This window comes from Carcharodon carcharias, chromosome 8 (genome assembly GCF_017639515.1).
Source record: "Carcharodon carcharias isolate sCarCar2 chromosome 8, sCarCar2.pri, whole genome shotgun sequence".
Lineage (NCBI taxonomy): Eukaryota > Metazoa > Chordata > Chondrichthyes > Lamniformes > Lamnidae > Carcharodon > Carcharodon carcharias.
The window spans coordinates 35,302,243-35,328,977 of NC_054474.1; the positions used below are offsets into that span (position 1 = coordinate 35,302,243).

The window sequence follows — 26,735 nt, forward strand, 5'->3', positions numbered from 1 at the left end:
ACCTACATGAGCTTCTTACATTTGCACTTTCATTGAAACTCTACAATTACAACCAGATTTTCAGGCATAGTAGAAAATTTCAATTTTCTGGTGTTTTATTTCACTTTATTATTGATACTGTATTTTATGTTTGTTTTAAGAATCTTTACAGCATAAGTATAAGACACATTAAAAGTTGAAATACTTTTCTGATTGCAGAGTGTTAAACATGGTCATGTAATGTTCATAATTAAATGGGTGAAAGAATGAATATTTTAATTTTCATACTGTAAGGAATTTATCGTGTGAGTTTGGTATCTTCTTTGGATTCTGATTATCTAAGCTGATTTAAGCCGTTCATCCCCATTTTTTATCTTTTGGAGCATGCTACATAGATTGATAGGGAATTTGCATATATCTTGCAAATGAATACAAGAATTTGGAGCAGGAGCAGACCATTGGGCCCCCTCCCCAAACCTGCTCTGCCATTTGATAATCTTGAGATCATAGGAATGGGCACAGGAGTGGACGTATTTTTGGGTCTAATTTATGCGATGTACCTACATAAGAAATTCAAGGCCATCATCTGTTGAAGGGACTACTGTACAGTTAGAAGTGCTTACCTTCAGAGGAGATGTAAAATTGAGGCTCCGCCTTCCCATTCAGGCAGATGTACATGTCCCAGCAGCACAATTTAAAGACGAGAATGAGATTTCTCTTGGCACCCTGGCCAACAGTTATCCCTCAGCCAATGCTATTAATGCAGTTTATCTGATCATTTATCCCTCTTTGCTGTTTGGGAGACCTTGCTGCAGATAAATTTGTTGTGTTTACTGCTATTACATCATATATTACATTTTAAGAGTAGCTAATTGACTGTGAAGCATTCTGAGCATGTTTTTTATTCTTACAGATGGGCAATTTACCTTTTAGTGCAGTTAGGCACAGTAACACATCCAAAAAAAATTTGCATTTATATAGCGCTTTCATGACCACCAAATGTTTCAAAGTGCTTTACGGTCAATGAAGTACTTTTTGAATGGTCGTCACTGTTGCAATGTAGGAAGGGAACAGAAACTCTCAGAAACAACTTTATGATGAACTATTTTTTGAGATGTTCATTGAAGGATAAATATTGGCCAGGGCACTGGAGATAACACCCCTGGTCTTCTTCGAAATGGTGCCGTGAGATCTCTTACATCCACCCAAGCAGACAGGTGGGATCTTAGTTTAAAGTCTTATCCAAAAGAAAGAAACCGCCTCTAACTGTACTCCCTTAGTCCTGCACTGGAGTTTCGACCATTTTTTTTTGTACTCAAGCCCTGGAATGGGCTAACCAAATGGTCACAGAAATTCTCTTGAAAACAGGAAAAAATTACTGGTCATTGTTTATATACAGGAAACCCAAGGACATCATCTGCATGAATAAACATTATTTTGGTACAACAACATTATTGTATTACTTTGTGTGTGAGGTAAAGCAATGCACAGCTCTCACAATAATGTTAATAATGCTTCTTTGATAGATATTAATTTGCACCATTTATTTTCCTTTTGCTGATAAGTACTTCCTATTAACAAAACTGTACTTAACAGGAATTTTAGTGTCTTTATGACAAACAATTGGCACCTACAAGTGATTTGACCTTAGAATAAAATTGTCATTTTAAAAAGTTCTTCATAAAACTTTCCCAGGATAACACAGTTATAAGAGCTACCAATAGGGGTCATCATCTTTTTAATAAAATAACTGAAGTTGCAAAGTATACAAAATGTGAAAACTGTCACTAGGTATGGCCACAGAATTTTGTGAAATCCTAACTGCCTCTACTGATATACTGATTTGGTTTCTGCGTTACTAGAACTATGAGTGAACCACAACAAATTCACTAAAGTCAAAATAAAAATATAGAATGATTATAGCACAGAAGGGGGCCACTTTGTTTATTGAGTCCATGCCAGCTCTCTGCAAGAGCAATTTAGCTAGTCCCACTCTCCCCGTGGTCTGCAATTATTTTCCCTTCACATGCTTATCCAATTCCCTTTTGAAAGCCAGAATTGAATTTGCCTCTGTCACACTCTCAGGCACTGCATTCCAGATTGTAACCACTCACTGCGTAAAAATTTTTCCCTCATTACCCCTTTGTTCCTTTTGCCAATTAATTACTTTAAAGATGCTTTCTTCTGTTTTCAACCTTCAACCAATGGGAGCAGTTACTTCTCCATCTGCACTGCCTGGATGAAGAAGAAAGTTGTAAGGCAAGTTGTTTGAATAGCAAACAGGTACTGGGATTGTGTAAGGAGTCTGTGGGGGATACCACAGACTCTGGGAGATGCTTCTGGGAGGCGAACTACAATTCCCAGAGAGCTTCGCGGGTGTTCACACCTGCGTCGAAGGGCTGGTCGCCCTGGCCGTTCCGGCCGAGCTGTCACTCAAGGGCACGTGACCGTCTGCGGGTCTTTGTTCTGGCTCGCGCGGGGTGAAGGGGAATGATGTAATGTGGAAGCACCGAATTTAAAGAGAGGGCGGAGGGAGAGTCGGATTGCTGCAGCTTGTGCTCTCACTGGGAGTAAGAGAGTTTGCTTCAAGTCCCCGCTGAAGCAACAATAACAGTTTAAAATGCCACATCCTGTGACTCTTTACGGACCGTCACCTTGGGGCTTTAGATTAGTAGGAGGCAAGGACTATAGTCAACCCTTAACCATCTCGCGGGTAAGCAACAAGTCCCTCCAAAAGAAACACATTGGAGTTTTTCTTCTTTCGTTTCACTGGCGGCTACGATGGAGTATTAATTTGTATCGTTTTCATTACATGCTTTTAAAATTATTTTGCAACCTGTGGAAGAGATCTGCAGAACTGTTACTTGTGTCAAAGTTGCTTAAATTCTTTGTGATGCATCTAATTACCAATATTTTTGTCTCTAATACAAATTTATTTGACTGAAGTGGAAAAATATTCCCCCTCCACCCCGGTGCAACTGTTGCCTAACGTTGTTCTTATGGAATCACAATAAAGAAAGCGTTACCCAGTGAGAGCTCCTTTGCTTGGTTACTTTTTTAATGGGTGTGCTGGTATTGTGTTTGTTGTTCCGTGATGTCTCATCCTTTTTAATTTGAGTTCATTTACTGGTTAACCTGTACGTTTCATTAAACAATCACATCAAGAACTATCTTGAGGGCATAACGGGCTGTTGCTTAATTCGGCATAAATGATTATTGATGTACTCGAGTCTTGCCTCTTTGTAACTATTTTAAATGGGTTTATTTTCTGCGATTGCACCGAATTGAAAAGTAGGAGTTTCTTGAATGGTTCAACGCGTTAATGCAACAAGTAGGTATGCAGACTAGGAAGGTTCAGTCTCGGTAATTTAAGATGAATGATGGTAACTGCAACCTTGAGCCGGGGGAGGCAACGACTTGAATACTCAACAGATTTTAGGGGATTGGGTGGGGGGAAATCTGTAATGGGGAACGCACTATTTGAATGAAAGGGAAACATTATGAAACAATTTATCGATAGGTTAACCACTGTTGATCATTACCTAATGAGTCATAAATCACATCCCCTGGATTTCATTATGTATTCTCTTTATACTGTATGTTAAAATCAATTAACTGAAATTTATTTTATGGGTAAAGATCTCAATGGTGCATTTTGATTTGGTTCCAGTTTAGCCGAGGGCAGTTTGCCAGGTGGGAGAAGATTTTCTGTATACAATTGGTGCAATAAAATTCTGAAGTTTATAAATGTATTTGTTATAACTAGCATGTGAGGAAGATGTTCGAATTAAATTTATTGGGTGATACTGATTTTAGTCAAATTGATTTTTTTTCAAAGTGCTTCGTTTGACAGAAAGTTGATCTAGAATCAAGTTACACTGTACAGTACTGATATTCAAGTCAGTCCAGAGTGAAACTCAGAGCCAGATGCGAGCCTTGGTACAGTTAAAACAAAATAACCAATCTAAATTGTTTAAATTTAACAACGGATGAAAACACAGTTTTTTATACTACTCCTAGCTTAGTATATCAAGGCCAAACCGATCACGTTGCCTTAAATTAAACCTTCTTTCTATTTAATATAATTATTTACATGTATTTTGATAGTTACATGCATTACCATGGTTCTCAAGTTTTCATTCAATCCCCTCATCAGCCCCATAACCTGAACTACATGTTTGATTTTACAATTTTGTCTACTGTGCATAATTTTTTTAATAACTTACGGCCAATGGATTGACGCAAAGGGAGATTACCATTCTGTGAAAGTGGATGCTGTCTGGAAAGAGCTCGTAATTGTATTTATAAAATACAAGCAGCTGCTTGTATTTTATATCATGGGAATAATGGTGTTCATGTCCTATATTTCAACCTTTTTTTTAAACTGGTGTTTTGAATTGTAAAGCAATATATCTTATAGCACTTAGTAATTATGATTTTCAACTTGGGAACAGTGGGATACAGGAAACTGTTGCTTACAACAGCAATAATTTTCCTTTTTCATAGCATCTTCCTAAATGCAGGGAAAATGACCCAAGGCACTGCATAGAAGTAAGATCTGGCAAAACGTAGGCTGACTCAAACTTGGGCATAGGTTGGTTTTAAGGAACAGTTATAGGGTGTAAATTCTCATCTTGAGGGCCTAGACAGCTGGAAAGCATGTCTGCAAATGTTAGGGTGAAGGGTTGCATAGAAACTAGTGTTAAGTGAATAGAGTTCATAGATGGTCCTAGGGCTGAAGGAAACTAGATATGTGAAGGGGTAAGGTTGCAAAGTTATTTGAACACAGAACGAGAATACTGAATATTAAGAGTTGGTGCATTAGGTGCCAATGTTTGGTGGTGGTAGGTGATGTGGAGCTTGATATGGGTTAAAGTGCAGGCACCAGAGATTTGGACAAGCTGGAGGGTGGAAGGTCAGCTGGAAGAACATTGATGCAATTAAAACAAAATACCAATTTAAATTTAACAACTGATGAAAAAAAGTCTGGAGATGACAAAAAGGCATGGCAGAGGGTTCTGGCAGTTGATGGACTGAGATAGGGATCACAGACTGGCAATGTTAGGGAGGTGGCATTTGGCAGTCTTTGTAATGGAGGATATAGGGTGGGAAATTCAGCTGCGGGGCGAAATAGGATGCTGAAGGTGTGAAGTAAGCTTTAACCTGAGACAGCAGCTGAGAAAAAGAACTGCAGTTGGGACATGAGGATGCAGACTTTGGGGGGGATGGGGGGTGCAGGGCATGGGGTGGTGATTTGTGTCTCCCTGCTGTATACTTAAGTTGTTGATACTTTTGTATTTAATGTAGAGTTTGGCTGCAAGATCAAATGTTCAAGATGGTGGCATAGTACTTGCCCTCGGCAAGTAAAATTTGTTCCTTTGTATTGAACTAAATCTGCCTGTGATGTGGTACATTTAATTTTTATGACCAAATGGTCTGGATCCTCCATGTGGGAACTGTTTACATTATGCTGATAACTTGGCGCACAAGCAGAATTTGGACGTTTAAAATCTTGAGGCAAAATATTAAAGTTCAGATTATTATGTGATTGGAGTGAGGGTCAAAGTTGGGTCAGGTACCGTATTTTATTTCTAAACTTAATATGCTGCTTTTATAGTAGTAAAAGATGAATCCAATTTCCACTGTTATAAATGAGACCTAATTCAAGTATAATTTTGGTGTCATAACCAATCTAAATAACCAGCAGACATTTAACACTTTTCAGCAGACCATTTATTTCCACCCTACAATGGTGCACAAGTGTGCATTTTCATATGTTTGCATGTTTTTTTTTGTTCCAGGAATAGTGTGATTACTCTGTGGCATTTTTGAGGCTGTACATGTACTGGTCAGACCACACTTGGAGTTACTGTGGCTGGCTGCAGTGCTACAAAAGGGATGTACAAGCATTGAAGACCATGCAGAAATGAGGAACAAGAATGATTCCATATGTTATGGATGACCTCTAAGGAAAGGTTAAACCAAGCTCAATCTCTAGTTTAGAGCAAAAATATATGGGCAGGGGAGGTGGTAATTGTTGATGTGTATATAAGTGATGAAATAGCTGAGTTAAGGTGAAATGTTGCAAAATAATAGGAACAAGAGCTGTGTGTTTATGTTAGTGAAAGTATTTTAGATTAGATAGTGCCCATTAAATTATACCAGACATTCTTTGTGTGTGAAGCGGTGTTTTACTAAGTAGCCATCTAGACGTTTTTGGTCATTTCAACATTGTTAGATATCCAGCTGAGAGGATATAATAGAGGAGTGATCTTTAATAGACTGGGGGCTGGTCAGATAGCTCAGCTCAGATAGCGTGTGGTGCAGAATGATGTCAACAAGCATGGTTTCATTCCCCATACCAGCTATGGTTGTTCATGGAGGCCTGCTTCCTTGCCTTGCCCCATGCTTAATGTGGAGTTGTGCCCCTCATGCTACATAATCAGTTGTGCCTCTGGTCCTCTGTGGGCTATGGCTAATTACCAAAACTAACTTTAATAGACTAACTGGCCTTGTCTCATTTTTGACTTCCATCACCTTCCACTGCATAGGTCACCTGCACTCAGTCCATCTGAAGTATTCAAAATGATTGTAGCTTATACAGATAAAAACTCCTCTGTAATACATTTTCTACATGAAAAGAAATTGCATTGTATTAAAGTAGTCAGTATTGTGATTAGCATTTCTAGCTCTTGCATTTAATGCTGTTAATTGACAAGCACACAGGGTTACAAATTGCTAGCATATTCTTAATCTTGCACTAACATACCAAGGTCACCTATTAATATTTGTGTATTTTTGCTTTCAAATTCTTTTGATATGTTAGAAAAGTCTGTGATTTACTTCCAGCACTTCCCTTGTATGGTTAAAGTTGGGTTGCATTTCAAGAAACTATTAAAGTAGGCTAACCTGAACCACAATTACAGTACTAAGTGTGCACAGTACTTAATGACAAGACAATAAATATAATATAAACATAAGACTTTTTTTTGTTTTACATTAAATGGAGCAAGATGGCAGATAAACATTTGGTAATTAGTTTAATGCATTTGAAATGAGACCAGCCATTAGGTAGAGCATGTCCAAACTAGAGCACTCTGTCCATTTAAGTTGTTGGACTTGAGATTCAAGGGTCAGATTTGCATATGTGGTGTTATTGCATTGAGTTATTTGATAGCTGTTTTGTTTACATGATGTATGTAGAGTGGTATTCACTACAGAATCTACAATCTTTTTATACAAATCTATCAATTGACCTTTTTGTTGTGACTTTTATAATCAAGTCACACTGATACCTTGTCAAATTTTAAGTTCCACATGCAAATACAATACATAACAGTTGTGTCCTGTTTCCATCAGCAACTTTGAGCTGGGTGGAGATCTGTCATGTACATGGGAAATGTTTTAAAAGTGTTGTCATGGAGAACAGCTTACAATATGTGATGATGCCAGAAAGTTTAAAGTACAGATGTCATGGAAAGGTCAAAGTAGGTTTACTGTACTTCCCCTCAAAGTATCCTACTGTGAAAACTACCTTTGGAACAGACATTATGCTGCCACCTGCAGGCCAGTAGATATTGGCTCTGGTTTCAATTGACCATAAAATTCTACAAATCTCCCATCTTTTGACTTGAGTTCTAAAGAAGGTTAGTATCATGTTATTATAAAATATCTGAAGCTTAATTGTTTGGAATGTCCTGTATTAACTGAAGAATGGTAATGTGAAACTCAGAATAGGAATTCGATCTGAGTGAGTGGTCCTTTCTTCCACCTTTTTATTAGAAATATCAAATTGGGATTTCTTTAAATTGGTAAAGTTGTTTAGTAATGTTATATTCTGAAATATAATTCAAGGTTTTTTAAGGCTCTACTGTAATTGAAAGTATTCTAAATTACAAAATAGCACAGTGAAATTTTGCACAATTTGCTGGAGAGGATAATACTGTAATTGCATACCTGACTGTCAAGCTTGCTGACACAGGACTGAACAAGAAAACCGTCACAAACAATGTTCTGTAATCACGGTGCATTCGTGATCACTGCTGCTTTTGACCTGGCCACCTACATTGTGATACACCAAGACCTTTGCTTCATTGCTCAGTGGGACTGCCTCACTTTCATTCAAACCTGGTTATCTGACCATAACCAGTTGATCTCCGCTCCCTTCTGTCCCTCATTTCCATGCTGTCCCTTGGCAATATCATCTGTAGGCAAGGAGTCACTATGCTGATGATATCCAACTCTACCATTTTGACTATTCTGCTACCTGCATGATTTCAGAATGTTTCTGCAACATGCTGTCTCAGACGATCAGCAGTTTGCTCCAGCTAAAAATTGACAAACTGATACTGACCTCCTAAAGCCTGTCACCAACCCCTTACTTTTGCCATTAATACCATCTTGCCCCCATCTCCTGTCTCAGACAGAACCAAACATTTTGCTTATTGGTATCTATTTTAACCCTGAATTGAGATTCTGGTCCTGTATTCTCTACAAGACCACCTACTTACACCTATGTTGCATTGCCTGCCTGCCTAAGCCAATGTTGTGCTGAAACCCTTGTCTATGCCATTTATCTTTTCCAGGCTTCACGATTCCACTGCTCTCCTGGTTTGATCTCCTACCCTCCATGTCCTAAAGTTGTCATTTGAAAACTTGCTGCCCATATCCTGTCCCATACCAAGTCTTGCTCATTGCTGACCTTGCATTTGTCTCCTAATCCTCAATGCCACTAATTTAACGTTTTCCTCTTTTCTGGTGTCTAAATCCCTTCATAGCTTTGCTGCTTCACTTTCTTTGCAATTTCTTCCAGTTCTACAATTTTCCTCCCCTCTCCCTCAAAATCTTGTTCTCTGACCCTGAATTCTTGAGTACGTCTTCACTATGCCTTTTGGTTATCTAGATTCCACATTCTGGAGGTCCCACCCTAAACTCATCTACCTCTTCCAGTAACAGTTTTTTTTAAAATTCAGCTCTTCAACTTAGCATAAGGTCACTTACCTAATAGCTCCTCCTTTGGCTTAGGATCATGTTCTTTATGCATCTATGAAGCACTGTGGGTTATATTTTCAATGTTACAAGTGCTACATAAATGTAAGATTCTGTTACAGCATGGTAAGAAGCAGTTTGGTTTGTCCTGTTCTTGTGCAATCTGCCCTTTAACTATCAGCTTCAACATCATTCTGGTAAATCTCTGCCAGATTCCTTCTAATGTCAGTACATCTTTCTTGAGATACAGTCATGACCAGTATATAGCTAAATGTTTGAATTGATGTACTATGGTTTAATATAATGACAAAAAGAGACTAATAGAGCTGAATGTCCCTCTAACATGACATGACTGCACTAACCTGGACTTCAAAATTTAATATTTGTGTAATAAATTACATGGACAAAGCTTTACTATGTCAGTGATTATTTTCCTGGCTAAAACTTTTGAATTCTAGATTCCAAGTTTTTTTTTTATAAATGGGTTTATTTTATTAGATATGGTAGTGTTAGTGCACTGGAAATAATTAAAATAATACCATACAGTGTTGGTACGGACTTGCACAAACCACGTACTTGAAGTTTAATCCTTAGTTAATGATTTGGCTAATTTCAGGATGGCAGTAGACTACTACAACTGATGTGGGAGGTGGGTGAAGGGGAAGGGGGAAGAGGAGTCAAGATTCCTGCTAATGATCACTAATTAGTGAACTGTGCTGGAAAATTTGATTGTAGACTTTGAATTAAGTACAATTAGGCTCAGCTACAATAACCAACACCCACTGTCAGGGTGCATAATAGTGGCTCTTTGAATGCAGAACTAGGGGCAAGATCTTTAGGCTTGGTGGGGGGAGGTGGGAGGTGCGGGGCCCGCTCGCTGACATGTAAAATGATGCGGGGTGACATCGGGCGGAACTCCCAACATCACCCCGCGTCATTTCAATTTTCAGGTCGGCGGGGGCACAGCCGAATCAGCTGTGTGCCTGCCGACCTGTCAATGGCCTATTGAGGCCATTGACAAAGTCACGAACCCCATTAATGGTCCTGCCCATCCAACCTTGGCGGGCTTCAGAAAAAGCATGAAACCTCATCCATGGGCAGGATGAGGGCTTTTAAAAATGTAATAAATGTTGATTTAAAATGATGGACATGTCCCAAGTCGTGACAGTGTCACATGAGGGGACATGTCAGGGAAATTTTGCTTTTGTACCTTTTGTCCTAGGAGTAATTGGTACACATGGAAGCAATGCTAACATGAGTCAATGCTTTCAGAAGACTGAGAAGGACAGTGGACATATAAAATTGTAGAGTTATGTAGCCTTACCAACCTGAAGAAATTTGTGGGCAATTTCCAATTCAGAAATGCTAAACATTTTCCATTTTATTTTTCTGTATATGTACATTCAAATATCAAAATATTGATCTAAGGAAGGCATGACATTGTAACCTTATGTCTGTCTGAATTTGTCCTACATGTGCTTTTTATGCAATTTAAGCTGGTCAACCTTGGGGGTGCACTGTGCAGGGGATGCTGATTTTTCTGCAGGGAAGAAATATAGACCCAGTCATCCATTTTTTTTTTTTTCTTTTTCCTTGTGTACATCTACTAGTGAGCTCTGAAATGTAATTTGGTGAAAACCTGAGCTGTACAGGTCATCTTCTTATCCAAGAAAGTTATGTCCATAGGAAAACTGGGGAGGGCAACGTATCAATAAATACATTTTTGTTCTAAGCCTTTTACATGTTTTGCAGGTTTGAATTAATGATATATGGCTTGAGTTTTGGAGGCAATTGGGTAGAATTTCTGCATCAATCCAGCAAACCATAATGGAAGTAGTATATGTCAACGAAACTCCAAATTATCAGGAGCTGTTGTCTTTAGGAGAAACAGAATAAGAAAACATCAGTGAGCTTTTAAGGAATGGAGGAAGAGACTGGAAAATTCCAGAATTCACCAGCTAGATACATAAAGCTGGAACTTCACGTTAACTGTGGCAGCATATGTAAACAAGCAGTCACTCTTGGAAATGCCTGTACCTGTACTCTTCTCATTCAGTGTTCCAATGCTGTAAGCCTTGATCTTCATGATTAAATAGCAAAAATTGCCTTTCTGCTGGCAATGCACTATTCAGAAAAATAGCCAACAGAAAATGCTGCAAACTCGGCAAGTCAGGCAGCATCTGTTGAGCGAAATTGCTAGAGCAGGGCAGCTTTGTGTTGGTTCCCTGTTACTTGCATTTTTCCTTTTGCCCTTTTCAAATTTTCTGCCCTGGAAATGTGAGCTGATGATGATGTAGTGAGAGCAATTGAAATGTTAAATCTCTTTCAACAGTTTACTACCAGTAGAAATGAAAGTCCACAATTTAAATTCTCTTTCTGGGCCAGAGAGGTGGACCGATTGAGTGGCATTGCAGGAGCATAGATCCCCCTTCTGCTGTCAAGTAGGAGCCCTAACTTTCTGCGATGAGTGTAAATCAGCAATGAATATGCAAATTAATGTGTACTTTTGTGAAACCTGCAGGATGTTTGAGGGCCAACTGTCATTTTTGTGAGGTTGACTGTGGAGTGGTGCAAATTATCTAGAAATTTTGTGGTGATTCTAAACTCCAGCTGTGTTGCTTCCTTTGCAGAAATTGCTGGATTATTTGAACTCTAAACAGCACGCGCATCAAATTCATCATTATTTCTCCAGTATTCTCTAAACTATTGTTCTTCTAAAATAAGACTAAAACTCCATTGTGTTTTTCTCAGTACCAGCATTCAAATTAGGAGCAGGAGTAGGTCCCTTGGCCCCTTGAGCCTGCTCCTTCTTTCAATAAGATCATGGCTGATCTGTTTGTAACCTCCTACTTACCGCTGGCAACATTTTCACCCCCTTGTTAATCAAGAATCTATCTAGCTCAGCCTTTAAAAATATTCAAAGACCCTTCCTGAAAAGGAAGTGGAAGTAGAGTTTCAAAGACAGTCAACCCTCCTGAGAGAGAACGTTTCTCCTCATCCCTGTCTTAAATGAGAGACCCTTATTTTTAAACCAAGACCCCCCCCCCACCCCATTCTTGATTCTCCCACAAGAAACATCCTCTCCACATCCACTCTGTCAAGACTCCTCAGAACTTTAAAGGTTTCAATCAAGTCGCCTCTTACTCTTCCAAACTCCAGTGGATACAAGTCTTACCTGTCCAACCTTTCCTCCTAAGACAACCCGCCCATCCTTGGTATTAGTTTAGTGAACCTTCTCTTAACTGCTTCAACGCATTTACACCCTTCCTTAAAATAAGAGACCAGTACTGTACACAATACTTCAGATGTGGTCTCACCAGTGCTCTGTACAACTGAAGCCTAATCCCCCTATTTTTGTAATCAGTTCCCCTCGCAATAAATGATAACATTCTATTAGCTTTCCTAATTAATTGCTGTACCTGCATACTGGCCTTTCATGATTCATGCACTAGGACACACAGATGCCTCTGAATCTAAGAGCTCTTCAACCTCCCCATTTAGATAATATGTTTTATTATTCTTCCTGCCAAAATGGGCAATTTATAACTTTACAGTATATTTCCATTTTTAATATTACAATTCATCTATTTTCCACCTAGGGAAGAGTGTGATATGAATATTCTCTTAGCGCTTATGCAATCCAGGGCAATTTCTCAAGTTTTAATGTGCCCACCTATGTACAAAAAAAAGCTGGTTCCTGTCCATTCTTTTATTACCAGATACCCTGCCTGGAAGGATGCAAGTGGTGTATTTGCTGCAAAGGATGGTTAGTTTGAATTGGGGGAGAGGTGGTTCTATTGGGCTTCTACCTTTCTGCCATGATGCAAAATGTTGACACGGGTTGTGGTTGGGGGCTTTCTGTACCTGCTCTCTTCCTGTTCCAATGCAACAGAAGAAGTGGGATGGTGCTACCTATCAGATAATAGAATCATTGATATCCCATTAGTTCTTTGAGATCCATAGAAAGTTTACTTCTGTAATGCAGGGTTGCATGCCATCAAATCTTGCTAACTTCCTGGCGTACTTCCTAATCAATTGCATTGATTTCTTGTAGGAGAGCAGCAACTGTAATTAATGTGGAAGGAAACAATTGAAGCGCACCATGGACCTACCCAGTCCCTCTATCCCGGTTCTTTTCTTTCTCTTTTAAATGTGGCACAACGGTGCTTTGAACGTTCTAGCCCTTGCCGGGTAGATTAGCAAGGAGCATCACAAATCCAAATCTTCATATTTGATCAGGTTCTGGGAAAACCCTGTCTAGGAGTGGAGTAAGTTCTTGAATTTTACTACATCCTCTCCTAAAAGGGATGCAGGTAACTACCCTGATGGCTCAATACAGGGAGAAAAAAAAAGTGGAATGTTGGTGCGCTGCTAATTCATAAGGGGAAACAAAACTCTTGGCCCAGTGCCTGCTTTGTAACATTATCTAGGCTGGATTGCTGGTTGAAGGAGGGAAGGGAAAATTAATCTTGCTTTGGTTCCTGGTGCCCTTGTTAGAAACCTTCTTAATTTTAAAGGTTAAAATTTGACTTGATTTTAGACGCCCTCCCCCTGGAATTGCATCTTCATCAATCAGGCTCATAAAAAAGGAATAGCACTGATCCCCATTTTGTGTTCCTGTCTTCAGAAAACAGGAGGTGAGGGGGAAAATTAAACTAGGGAGACTTTTTTTTAAAAAAAGAGAGGATAAATTGTGTGTTCTTTCAGAAAAGGAATACATCCTCTCTCACTAACTTTTGATGCAAGCTCCAGATTGAAAGCAGTCTTTGGATCTACCCTAAAATTCAGAAGCAAATATTCTGTGCGCATTATACTTTTTCTTCCAGGCCTTCAGTTTGAAAGATGTTATGTTCTTTTGGCTGAAGTAGAGGATTTTTTTGCTGAAATTTGCAATTAGTATGTGTCTGGACTAGAACACTACAGCTGAAGTTTCCCAGCAGTGGTAACACTTGGCACATCAGTGTGGAATTAGTCATATGAATTGCACAGCTGCATTAATCACTCGAGAACAGCTATGGCATCATGATGTTTAGAAGCATGGATTTTGGAAAAGACAGAATTAATTTAACCAAGTGTTCTTTACTTTTTCACAATAAGAATAACTTCTTTATTTCTGTAGAAATGACAACTGTGTTTATCGTACCACTTTAAATCGCTAGGATCTAATCGTCTGTGAAGTTTTTTTTTCCTGCCTTTTTTACTGGAATTCTAGTTCCCTTTTTTGTTCTTGTGCTTTGCAAATAGCTGGACCTTGCTTAACATGGAGGTCAACCAGTGCACTGGCATATGCAAGTGTCATTGGCAAGGCAATCTGGCTGTATTAGTGGCCCTTAAATATAGGCAGACTGAACTGAAATGCGCCTCATTAATTTTGCTAGACACTTTTTATGCTCCACAGTCATTGTCCCCTAAATATATTGCCCCCATGCAATCACTTCAAGTGGCTTCATCCTTTTAAAACAATCTAACCCCAGAAGTTCTGAGATGCACAAATCCTGCCATGTCTGCTGACTACTGCCTATACCACAGCGGCAGGAAAATCTACTCTATAATATGTCAGTATGATTGTCTCAAACCTTGTGTTTCTTCACTTCCCCCCCCTCCCCCCTTCTCTTGTGTAGGCAGATTTTTGTGCTGCTATTCAGTATCTTTGTCCAAGTGGCTGTATTTTCTTGATCAAGCCTGGATATCAGATTGGCTATTTCAGTAAGGAATTGGCACAGAGGATTCTGACCCTGAATTTGCTTGTTCCCTTGGCAATGGTTTAAGGTAAAATGGTGGAAATGCTGTGGGTTTTTCCCCGCTCCTAGACTGGGATACTGAAGCAAATTTAAGGTACCACCAGTGAGATCAGCTATTTCAGCAAAGACCAAGGATTTAACTTGGAGCTTTCCTGGTCTCTGGCTCTGTACTGTACCTTGCAAAGCACATTTATTCATTGAATCATCAAGGGAACTTCCGAGTGCTCATGTTTTTATGCTCCACAGAAATCCCCAAGTAAATCACTGCATAAAAAATAATTGTGTAAAGCACTTGGACGTTTCACATGTGCTGTATAAATGCAGTTATTAATGAGATTCATTATAAGTTATTTGCAATATTGTGAATGTCATCTATAATTGTGTGCGTGCATATGGGAGAACATTTTAAGCTATACAATTGTGTGTGTGTGTGTGTGTGTGTGTGTGTGTGTGTATGTGTATATATATATATGTTTCCTCTTTGTTTTTCTTTTCACCATAGTGAAAGCCCAGTAAAAGTAATTTGACACTATATCATCAAAACATCACTCAACAAATTATTTATATAGTGAATGTTGATCTTCCTGCTCTAACTGGTTTGTGTTGCAATTTTTTTTTCCAGAAATATACTTTATTCACAAAACTTGCAAAATACATTATGTAATATCAAATCTGAACTTTGTCAGTGTGATACAGTTCAGTTTCTTTTAGCATAGTGAGGTGTCTTCTTACATGTACAATTACAGGTCATATTTAAAATTAGCATTTTATATTTCATGTCGAAGATTATCCAGTGCAAACTACCCAAGGAATTTTACATGGGTCCCAGGCCCTTGGAGGGTGGAAAAAGAACAAAAGGGAAGGTCTGTGATGGGGTGGAAGAAAGGAGAGATTAGAGAGATTTAGAGTTGGTTCCCTTGGTTTAGTCTTATTGGTGGTATCTCTATCCTTTAATCTGCACTTCCCAGTGAGAATGCGCAGTGAATTTTTGGGCTGAATAACACTGGCTTGGGTTTTGTGGGGGGGGGTGTGGGGGGGGGGGGGGGGGGGGGGGGGGGGGGGGGGGGGGGGGTGGGGGGGAGGGGGGTGTGCACAGCAAATGTCTCTGCTCCTCTTCTCCTCCTCCCTCACCACCCTGGAAGCAGAGTTGGCATGTGCCAGCCTGCCTAATAAGGGCCAAGTAGGACTTGCGCCCCTCAGCATGGAGGAAATCCCACCTGCTGGAGCTGCTGCCAATCTGATTGGCTGGCAACTCCATCAGTCCTGGCAGTGTCAAGAGTGCATTAGCGACTACTGCCAGGATCCCAAGAAATCAGGAGGTGAAGCACTCACTGCAGGATTCCTAGCCTCTGACCTGCTCTTATAACCACTATATTTATATGGCTAGTCCAGTTTAATTTCTCTTCTTGTGGTGCAGTGGGTAGCATTCCTGCCAGAAGCTCTGGATTCAAGTCCCACCCCACGACTTGATGGCCAAGGAGGGTGAGTTTCATAACGTGGCCAAACAAGTTGATTATCAACCTGTAAATACTTCCAACACACACCAGTGGTAGGCAGTAAGAGCAGGAGAGATTCCTGGTCAGCCATGCGATGGAAAGAAAGTTGGAGCCTCTATCATCATTATCCATGGCTACAGATTTACAACATGCATGTAGAAGTGCGACTATGTTTCCCTGAGTGAATTGTAACACATGATCACCACCTGGTATAATGTCTGCAGTGTGCTCCAGCTCATTTGCATACTCACTACCATTCACCACATGCATCCTATCTTGAACTAATTCACATTTCTCCACCATCTCTGTACTTCCTAACCTTTATTGGCTCCCTTTTACCAATATATCAATTCCAAAATCATTACTCTCATGTACAACTCCTTCTTCCCATCTTTGCAACCTTCATCAATCCGATAATTCAGCGTGCAATTTCCATCCTTGTTCAAGTTGCCCTTAGGACTTCTTGCCTTCAAGAGCCTCCTGAAGGACTTTTTTTTTCATCTCATTGCACTTTATCCCAGCACTATTCCATTTATGTTAAGGTTGCTTTAGAAAAGAAAGTTGTGCTTGTTGTCTTAGTCATTTGTCCCGTTCCAGTGATGTTTGAATCTCAACCATTGCCTGCTTTTTCCACTTGTGCTGTTTTCCAGTGAAACAATTCATGCACAGCGTATGTGTAGAATCAGATTGCTGATAATCTGAACAATATTGGTTTAATGAGGGGTCATTAGCTGTGTCAGAATCTGTGAAGTATGCTGTGAAACAGGTGATATTACTTTAGGGTATGATTTTAAAAAGCAGATGTGAGTGTGTATGTGACATTGTTGCATAATACTTTATAGAAACATGCTAGTTAATCTTCCCTTTTTAATCTTAACTTACTAAATTGTTCATTTTTGTCTGCTACCCTAACTAGAGTTGTCATTCATTCAACTGTTATACTGTAAATGTAGGACCATGGTTGCCTTCCCCCACTGCCCCTTTCGTACTTATACACTTATCAGGAATATTCAAGACTCTAAGTTATGGTTAATTGGCTACATCCATTAGTGCTTTTAATGTACTAAAATCTCCCCAGGGGTTTGCAGGAGCATTATAAAATAAAACCTGACACTGAGCCACATAGGGCGATATTGGTGCAGACGACCAAAAGCTTGGTAGAAGTAGATTTTAAGGCATGCCTTTAAGGGAGAAAAGCAAAGTGAAGAGGTGTAGGCAGGGAGTTCCAGAGTTTAGGGCCCAGGCAGCTGAAGGCATGGCAACCAATGGCGGAACAATTAAATTTGGTGGTGCTTATAGGCCAGAATTGGATAATTGCAGATATCTTAGCAGGTTCTGGAGCTGGAGGAGATTACCAAGATAGGGAGGGACATGACCACAGAGGGATTTAAAATAAGGATGAGAATTTTTGACTGGGAGCCAAAGTAGATTAATGAGAAGAGGGTGATAGACTTTGTGAGAGTGTAGACCTCGACTGCAGAGTTTTGGATGATGCCCAGCATATGGAGGATAAAACATGGGAGGCTGACCATGAGTGCTTTGGAATAACAAAGTCTAGAGGTCACAAAGATGGATGTGGGGTAGCAGATGAGCTGAGGTGGAACAGAGTCAGGCGATGTTAGTGAGGTGGAAATAGCTAATGAGAAATGAGCTGTACATTTAGTGGGTAGCTTGGGAAAATCACCTTTCAAATACTAGATTACAAAGTCTGTTTAAAAAGTAACTGCAGGTAACCCTTTCATAACCTGAAACATTATTTTCAGCCTCTGTATGAATATCTATATTATTGCAGGTGGGGGAAAAAAAACTCACAACACATCCAAGAGACACTTCAGGATATTTAATGCTCTGGCAATGGTGCATTGCAGATATGAGGATAGAGTATTATGCTGTATTTCAAAGTTAATGGGACATTGGTTTAATTTCACCAGGCATTCATAAACATGTGACATGTGCCAGCCATTCACTAATACCTTTGCTTGAAATACACCTGACCAGCTGCATGAATTTCTGTTGGCTAATTATTAGTGTGTAAATTGTTTCTTGAGCTGTTCAAGATCAAAGCGCCTAATATTTCCCAAAAGAATGTCACCATTTAAAGCTGATTGAGGAACTGCTGTTGTTTTTAAATCTTTGGATGCTTGCAGCAGAACTTTCTGAATCGCCTAGCTACTGAAGAGTTGTAGATTGATGCATTATAAACGTTATACATAAGGCACATGGGTTCATTTCCAAGATATAAAGGATTTTTCTGTTAGTAAATGCATCATTTTATCTTACCTTTTAAATCCTAGATAAATAAGGTTTACTCAGTTTGCCTCTCTTTAAATTTGCTTGTTTTGAATCTCTTTTTTCAAAAAATATACATTTTTTAATATAGTGTCCTAATATCTCAAATCCCAAATAAACTTCACAGAAGCAATTATCAAACAAAATTTGATGCTGAGCCACACAAGGGCATATTAGGTCAAAACTTTGGTCAATAAGGTAAGGATTAGGGCATGTCTCAAGGGGAGGAGGGAAGAGAGGCAGAGGTTTAGTGAGGGAATTCCAGGGCCAGAGCAGCTGACAGTGCAGCTGTTTATGGTGGTGTGAAGAAATTGGGGATGTGCAGAAGGCTAGAATTTTAGAAGCGCAGAAATCTCAAAAGGGTTGTCAGCATAGCTGTGAAGCAGTCTGGGAAGAGTGCCCTGCAGTCAGCATATCTGTGAAGCAGTCTGGGAAGAGTACCCTGCAGTCAGCATATCTGTGAAGCAGTCTGGGAAGAGTGTTCTGCAGTCAGCATCACAGTCTGCACTGGAGTGCTGCTTTGGGAGTTTGGTGAGGAGGAAACGAGGTGATTCTTTGAGTACTGTGAGCATGGTCAGGTAAATATTTACTACTTTTGTCGCTTATAGTTTTTAAGGTCTTATTTTGTGGTTCTTCATTTGTAAGGGCTATATTCTGTAACAACGAGGAGCAGGGAAGAAGGGCCCTAAAGTAATTGATATTATTTGATATTAAGTACCTCGCAAAAGGTTTAATTTAATTTGAAGGGGTAAGTCATGGCAGGAGAGCCCAAAGCCATGGTGTACTCCTCCTGCTCTGTGTGGGAAGCTGGGAATATTTCCAGTGCACAGGGCCAGCATATGTGTGGGAAGTGTCTCCAGCTGCAGCTCCTGGAAGCCTGGATTTCGAAGCTGGACCAGCGGCTGGGGATGCTGTGGAGCATCCATGAGGCGGAGAGTATCGTGGGTAGCACGTATAGAGAGGTGGTCACACCGCAGGCTGAGTCCACAGGTAGGAAGGGAATGGGTGACCACCAGGTAGAGTAAGAGGACTAGGCAGACAGTGCAGGAACCTTCTGTGGCTATTCCCCTGCAAAACAGATATACCGCTTTGGATACTGTTGAGGGGAATGGCCTCTCGGGGGGGAAAGCAGCAACAGCCAAATTTGTTGCACTACGGTTGGCTCTGCTGCACAGAGGAGGAGTAAAAAGTGTGGGAATGCAATCGTTGTAGGCGATTCAATTGTAAGGGGAATAGAAAGGTGTTTCTGTGGCCGAAAACAGGACTCCAGGATGGTATGTTGCCTCCCTGGTGCGAGGATCAAGGGTGTCTCAGAGCGGCTACAGGACATTCTGAAGGGGGAGGGTGAACAGCCAGTGGTCGTGGTACACGTTGGTACAAACAACATAGGTTTAAAAAAAGGGATGAGGTCCTAAAAGCAGAATATAGTGAGCTAGGAAGTAAGTGGAAAAGTAGGACCTCAAAGGCAGTGATCTCAGGATTACCACCAGTGCCATGTGCTAGTCAGAGTAGTATTAGCAGGATATATCTGATGAATATGTGGCTGAAGAGATGGTGTGAGGTAGGGAGAATATTTGCTAGAGTGGCTGGGTAAGGTTTAAACTAAAATGGCAGGAGGGTGGGAACCTCTGTAAGGAGTCAGAGGAGGGGGAATCAAGGACAAGAACAAAAGTCAGAAAGGAGAATAAGAAAAGTGATAGGCAGAGAAATCAAGGGCAAGAATCAAACAGGGTCTCAGTGAAAAATAGTGGGAACGGGGCGCGTATTCTTTAAAAAGACAAGCCTTAAGGCTTTGTGCCTTAATGTGAGGAGCATTTGCAATAAAGTGGATGAATTAAGCATGCAAATAGATGTAAACATAGTCGGGATTACGGAGCTTTGGCTGCAGGGTGACCAGGGATGGGAACTGAACATCCAGGGGTATTCAGTATTTAGGAAGGACAGACAAAAAGGAAAAGGCGGTGGAGTTGCATTGCTGGTTAAGGAGAAAATTAACACAATAGTGAGGAAAGATATTAGCTCAGACGATGTGGAATCTGTATGGGTAGAGCTGAAAAACACTAAGGGGCAAAAAACGTTAGTGGAGGTTGTATATAGACCCCAAACTGTAGTGATGATGTTGGGAATGGCACTAAACAGGAAATTAGAGATGCATGCAATAAAGGAACACCTATAATTATGGGTGACTTTAATATACATATAGATTGGGCAAATCAAATTAGTAACAATACCATAGAGGAGGAATCCTTGAAGTGTATACGGGTGTTTTTCTGGACTAATACGTTGAGGAACCAACTAGAGAACAGGCCACCCTAGACTGAGTATTGTGTAGTGAGAAAGGAATAATTGGCAATCTAGTTGTGCGAGGCCCCTTGGGGATGAGCGACCATAATATGATAGAATTCTTCATCAAGATGGAGAGTGACGTAGTTGATTCTGAGACTAGGGTCCTGAATCTTAATAAAGGGAACTACGATGGTATGAGGTGCGAGTTGGCTATGATGGATTGGGAAACGTTACTTAAAGGGATGACGGTGGATAGGCAATGGCAAGCATTCAAAGAGCACATGGGTGAACTGCAACAATTGTTTATTCCTGTCTGGCGCAAAAGTAAAACAGGAAAGGTGGCCAAACCATGGCTTACAAGGGAAATTAGAGATAGTATTAGACCCAAGGAAGAGGCATACAAATTGGCCAGAAAAAGCAACAGACCTGAGGATTGGGAACAGTTTAGAATTAAGCAAAGGAAGACCAAGGGATTGATTAAGAAGGGGAAAGTAGAATACGAGAGTAAGCCTGGGGGGAACTTAAAAGCTGTCTGTAAAGGTATGTGAAGAGAAAAAGATTGGTGAAGACAAATGTAGGTCCCTTACAGTCAGAAACAGGGGAATTTATAATGGGGAACAAAGAAATGGCTGACCAACTAAATACATACTTTGGTTCTGTCTTCACAAAGGAGGACACAAATAACATACCAGAAATGTTGGGGAACACAGAGTTTAGTGAGAGAGGAACTGAAAGAAATCAGTATTAGTAAGAAAATGGTTTTGGGGAAATTGATATGATTGAAGGTCGATAAATCCCCAGGGCCTGATAATCTACATCCCAGAGTACTTAAGGAGGTGGCCCTAGAAATAGTGGATGCATTGGTGGTCATCTAATGAGATTCTATAGACTCTGGAACAGTTCTTACAGATTGGGGGGTAGCTAATGTAACCCCACTATTTATTTTAAAAGGGAGGTAGAGAGAAAATGGAATTATAGACCAGTCAGCCTAACGTCAGTAGTGGGTAAAATTCTAGGGTCCATCATAAAAGATTTAATAGCTGAGCACTTGGACGACAGTGTCAGAATCGGACAGGGTCAGCATGGAATAATGAAAGGGAAATCATGCTTGACAAATCTACTGGAAACTTTCGAGGATGTAACTAGTTGAGTTGATGAGGAGGAGCCAGTGGATGTGGTTTATTTGGGCTTTCAGAAGGCTTTCGACAAAGTCCCAAATAAGAGACTGGCGTGTAAAATGAAAGTGCATGGGATTAGGGATAGTGTATTGAGATGGATAGAAAACTGGTTGGCAGACAGGAAACAAAGATAGGAATAAACGGATCTTGTTCTGAATGGCAGGCAGCGACTATTGGGGTACCACAGGGATCGGTGCCGGGACCCCAGCTATTCACAATTTATATTAATGATTTAGATGAAGGAACTAAATGTAATATCTCCAAATTTGCAGATGAAGCTGCTGATATGGATATCTATTCCCTGTGCAATGTCACAGCAGTAAAAACTGAATCTATTACCATCCCAATCCAAGTGAATGGGAAGCCACTAGTAATGGAGGCAGATACGGGAGCCTCAGCCACAGTGGTGGGAGAGCACACATTTAAATACCTAAATGAGGGTACCCAGCCACTGAATCAGTGATATTTGGAGTGAAAAAACTCCACCAGTACCTGCATGGATGACATTTCACCATTGTGTAGGACCATAAACCATTAATGGGTTTATTCAGTGAGGATAAGGCCATTCTGCCAATAGCATCAGCAGGAATACAACATTGGACTTTGATATTATTTGTGTTTGAGTATACCTTTTATGCACTGTCCTGGCTTGCATGTTGCTATGTTGCAAATATGGATGCACTCTGTCATTTCTCGTTACCTGATAGCATTTTACGTGCTCCAGTGCCGCAAGAGATTGTGCGTGTACTGAATTTATTTGATTCTTCACCTATGTGTGCGAAGCAAATTAGGAATTGGACGAGCAGTGATCCAATTTTGTCTCAACTGGGATATTGCATTGCAAGGGTAGTCAAATTCACCACTGCCTGAAGAGATGAGACCATTCCATGTCCGAAAAACTGAGTTAAATTGCCAAGATAGAATCTTATTGTGGGCATCAAGAGTTGTTGTCTCTTTGCAAGGAAGAGAACCACTCTTAACAGAATTTCACAGTGCGCATCCGGGCATTAAAGATGAAAATGCTTGTGCGAAGCTATGTCTGGTGGCAAAGCATAGAGTGACATTGAAAGCATGATCAAGCACCGTCTCCAGTCTCAGCAACAACAGAAGCTTCCTGTTTCAGCTCTGCTGCATCCGTGGGAGTGGCATGGTCGACCCTGGGTTAGACCACGTATTAATTGTGTAGGACCATTTTTACGTACCATGTTTTTATTGATCATAGATGTGCATTCTAAGTGGATGGATGTGTATGAAGTTAGATCACCGACATCGAGTGCAGCTATCAAAAAGCTGTGTCAATGTTTTAGTATACGTGGCCTACCGGAAGTCATTGTTTTGGATAATGGTACAGTCTTTACCAGCACAGATTTGAGTTTAAATGGAATCACAAATATTAAAACTGCACCATATCATCCCTCATCAAATGAGTTAGCTGTGCAAACTTTCAAATCTGTAATGAAGAGGCTATCTGAGGTACTCTAGAAACTCTGCTTTCCCGTTTTTCTTCTCGATTATTGTATGACACCTCATTCAACTATAGGTTTATTATTGATGAAATGTTGCCTATGAGTAAGATTAAGTCTGGTATTTCCAAACTTGGAGGGGAAGGTAGAGAAGAATCAGAGAATTCAAAAGTTGAATCATGATATTCGTAGCAAAGCTTGAAGATTCACTGTAGGAGATACAGTTTTCATGTGGAATTTTGAAAGTAGATCTTGTTCGGTTCCTGGTACAATTGTCTCAGAAACTTGTCTCTTGACCTTCTTGGTGGAAGCGGAAGACCAAATTGTTTGAAAACATGTAGATCATCTTCGGAGTAGAGAGGCATTCCCACAACCAGCTAGTCTTCCTGTGACTAACATTGAACCATTAATCCCTGAGGTGACAGATCGACCTAGAATATACATACCCTATGTCTTTCTAGAGTTGCCTCACTGTGAACTGCCACTTTCTAAGGATACACCTGATGCTGCAGTTCCTGATCGTGTTGATCCAGTGGAAGAACCTCAAGTGGTAGAGCTATGCCACTCAAGTCACTGAGGCGGTTTCCTTATTTGGTTAATCATTAATCACCTGACCTGTATATATTGTGGGTTATTCAAATGTTCTCTGTAAATAGGAAGTGTAAAAAAAACTAAAGGGGAAGGAAGTGTAGTAATTGAAGGTATAGTCTTTCCTACTGCCTATAAGAGGTCACTTGATTGTTCCTGAAGACCACGACCAATGAGACAAGCGTGGCTAATCCAGGGGTGGGTTGGGGCGGCCTGGCATGGCTTTCTAGTCAAGAACTTGGTTCAAACTTCTGAAAAGCTCTCTGTAATAAAGTTATCTCTTTCAAGTAGAAACCTGTCTGGTACGTCAAATTGTTACAGTGAGCATTGGGGTATTGTATAATGGCCTTGGTGAGAGTTAGCAAATGGGCAGCATAATTATGGATGCACTGGTTTATTCTTCTTTATAATACTCACTAACTCTAAGTCAGATCTTTAGTTTTTAAACAATGATTCTAGTTGACGTTTTCGTTTTTTGGATGAGTGAAAAGTTGATATTTGAACGTTTTACCAAGGGAATAATCTTTTAGTGGTCCTGAAGTCTTGGGGCTCTGCAGTGTTGGGTGTGCAGAATTCTTGCATAGCAGAGCCACTACAGTTCTTGTACTATCTATTTCAACTATGTGGTATTGCATTATGTATTATTTTTACAGGGCAGGTGAGAAATACTTTGGATTAAAAATAAATTTCATGTCCTTTAAAACAGATATTCTCTATATCCCTAACCCACCATCAAGACTTTTGCATCACAAAGACCTGCTCTTACAATATAAAATAAAAACAGAAAATGCTGGGAATATTCAGCCGATCTGGCAGCATTTGTAATGTTTCAGGTTGTGACCTTTCACGAGAACTGGAGATGAGTTAAAGGAGAAGTTGCTCAATGAGGGAACAAGTTCCTCCAGATGGAGGAGGATGGTGATGAACAGATGTTGGACCTACATTCAAGGAAGAAGCAAAGAGCCCTCAGGCCATCCTATAGTGGACATGTAGAAAGACAGGATATTCATGGTGAAGAGGAGACAGTTAAAGCCAGGAAATTGGACACTTAAAATGATGGAAGGCAGCAGAAGAGTCACAGATATAAGGAGGAATGATGGGACAAAGGGAGAAAAAATAGTCTAGATGGGAAGAAATCAGTTCAGTGGGGCAGCAGGCTGAAACAATAGGTCTACCTGGACATTCTTGTTTGTGGATCTTGGGAAGGAGGTAGAAGCAGGTTGTTTAGGCTTAGGGACTACAAGGTGGGAAGCCCTGGAGGGAACCTCTCCAGAGGAGCTGAGGCCAGTGTTTCCAGGACAGTCAATGGACTTTATTCGGTGCTGGGGTCATGGCCCAGGGGGAGATAAGTGAAGATGTCAAAGAATTGGTGTTGGTTCCCCAGACAACAATAGCACCACCCTTGTTAGCAGGTTTGATAATTTTAGTGTTCGACCATAGAAATGGAGTGCAGTAAGTTCAGAAGAGTTAGTGAGTGAGGGGAGTAGAGAAATTTGAGTTGGCTGGTGCACACCGGCAGTTCTCAATGAAAAGGTCAAGAAGATTAAGGGGTCCAGTTAGTTGGAGAACACTGGAGACAATAAAAAGGCCAGCTGAGTTGGGGGGTGGATGTGGGAAAAAGACAACTGGCCAAAAAAGTGGCCATGGAGGCAAAGGCAATAAAAGAAGGGCTCAGTGTTGTGCCAAGCTCTCAATTCATTGTGACAAGCTGAGTAATTTATTACTAAGGGCAGATCAGAGGGTATTGTAAATACACAGAAAGGTGATATTAGAAGAATGAATGGGGTCAGAGGGAAGTGAAGGGGAAGAAAGATCTGGAGGGGAGTTGCTACCCATGAGTTGTTGGAGCTTGCGACCCTTAACACTTGAAAGGAAGAGAGAGTTTTTTCTGTTAACATGTTGGATGAGACAAAGGATGAAATGAAGGTTACAATATCAACAATTAAAAATGGTAAAACAATCAAATGTGGCCAAGCTGAAGTATAAAAAGGCTAGAAATTCACAAAAACAGTCTGTCAGCATGAGGAAAGATTGGTTGTGATGCTTTGGGTTGTCATTTCAAAAAAAAAAATGATCAATAACATCTCCATGCAGAATTTTATACTGTGCAAATCTAGGGATGTGAGTTGGGCATCACAGCAAAGTGTGGATTTCATTTAACTGCTGGTATTTAAAATTAATGACACTCTTACAGTTGAGTGACAAATGCCATAAATCCAAAACAAAAGCAGAATTACCTGGAAAAACTCAGCAGGTCTGGCAGCATCGGTGGAGAAGAAAAGAGTTGACGTTTCGAGTCCTCATGACCCTTCGACAGTTCTGTCGAAGGGTCATGAGGACTCGAAACGTCAACTCTTTTCTTCTCCACCGATGCTGCCAGACCTGCTGAGTTTTTCCAGGTAATTGTTTTTGTTTTGGATTTCCAGCATCCGCAGTTTTTTTGTTTTTATAGCCATAAATTTAAAGTTTGTTCAAAGTATAGTTCCGGTATAATATCGTACAAGCTATGCAAGTCACTAAGTAAAGGGCTTCTGTCTAGAAAGCTAACTTTCTCAAACAAAAGCCTACCAAATATGGTAGTCATGTTTTCCCCGCACCCCACCACCCCACTTCTAACTAAATAATGTGCTGTGTCTAGCCACAAGTCCCAGAGAGCATATTGTGCAGTGCCCAGTTCATCTGGGAAGCAGAACATAAAAAGAATGCATTGTCACTCAAAACTGATCT

At 40.4% G+C, this 26,735-nt stretch overlaps 1 protein-coding gene across 1 annotated transcript in view; it reads left to right on the forward strand.

The window, feature by feature from the left end:
- Nucleotides 1-2,374: 2,374 nt before the first annotated feature.
- The window catches only part of LOC121281038 (PDZ and LIM domain protein 4-like), a 116,744-nt gene continuing 92,383 nt past the window's right edge, over nucleotides 2,375-26,735 (forward strand). The window contains exon 1 of the mRNA XM_041193626.1: nucleotides 2,375-2,692. Within this exon, the coding sequence (XP_041049560.1) occupies nucleotides 2,600-2,692 (93 nt within the window). The 5' untranslated portion in view covers nucleotides 2,375-2,599. The remainder of the gene's footprint in view (nucleotides 2,693-26,735) is intronic.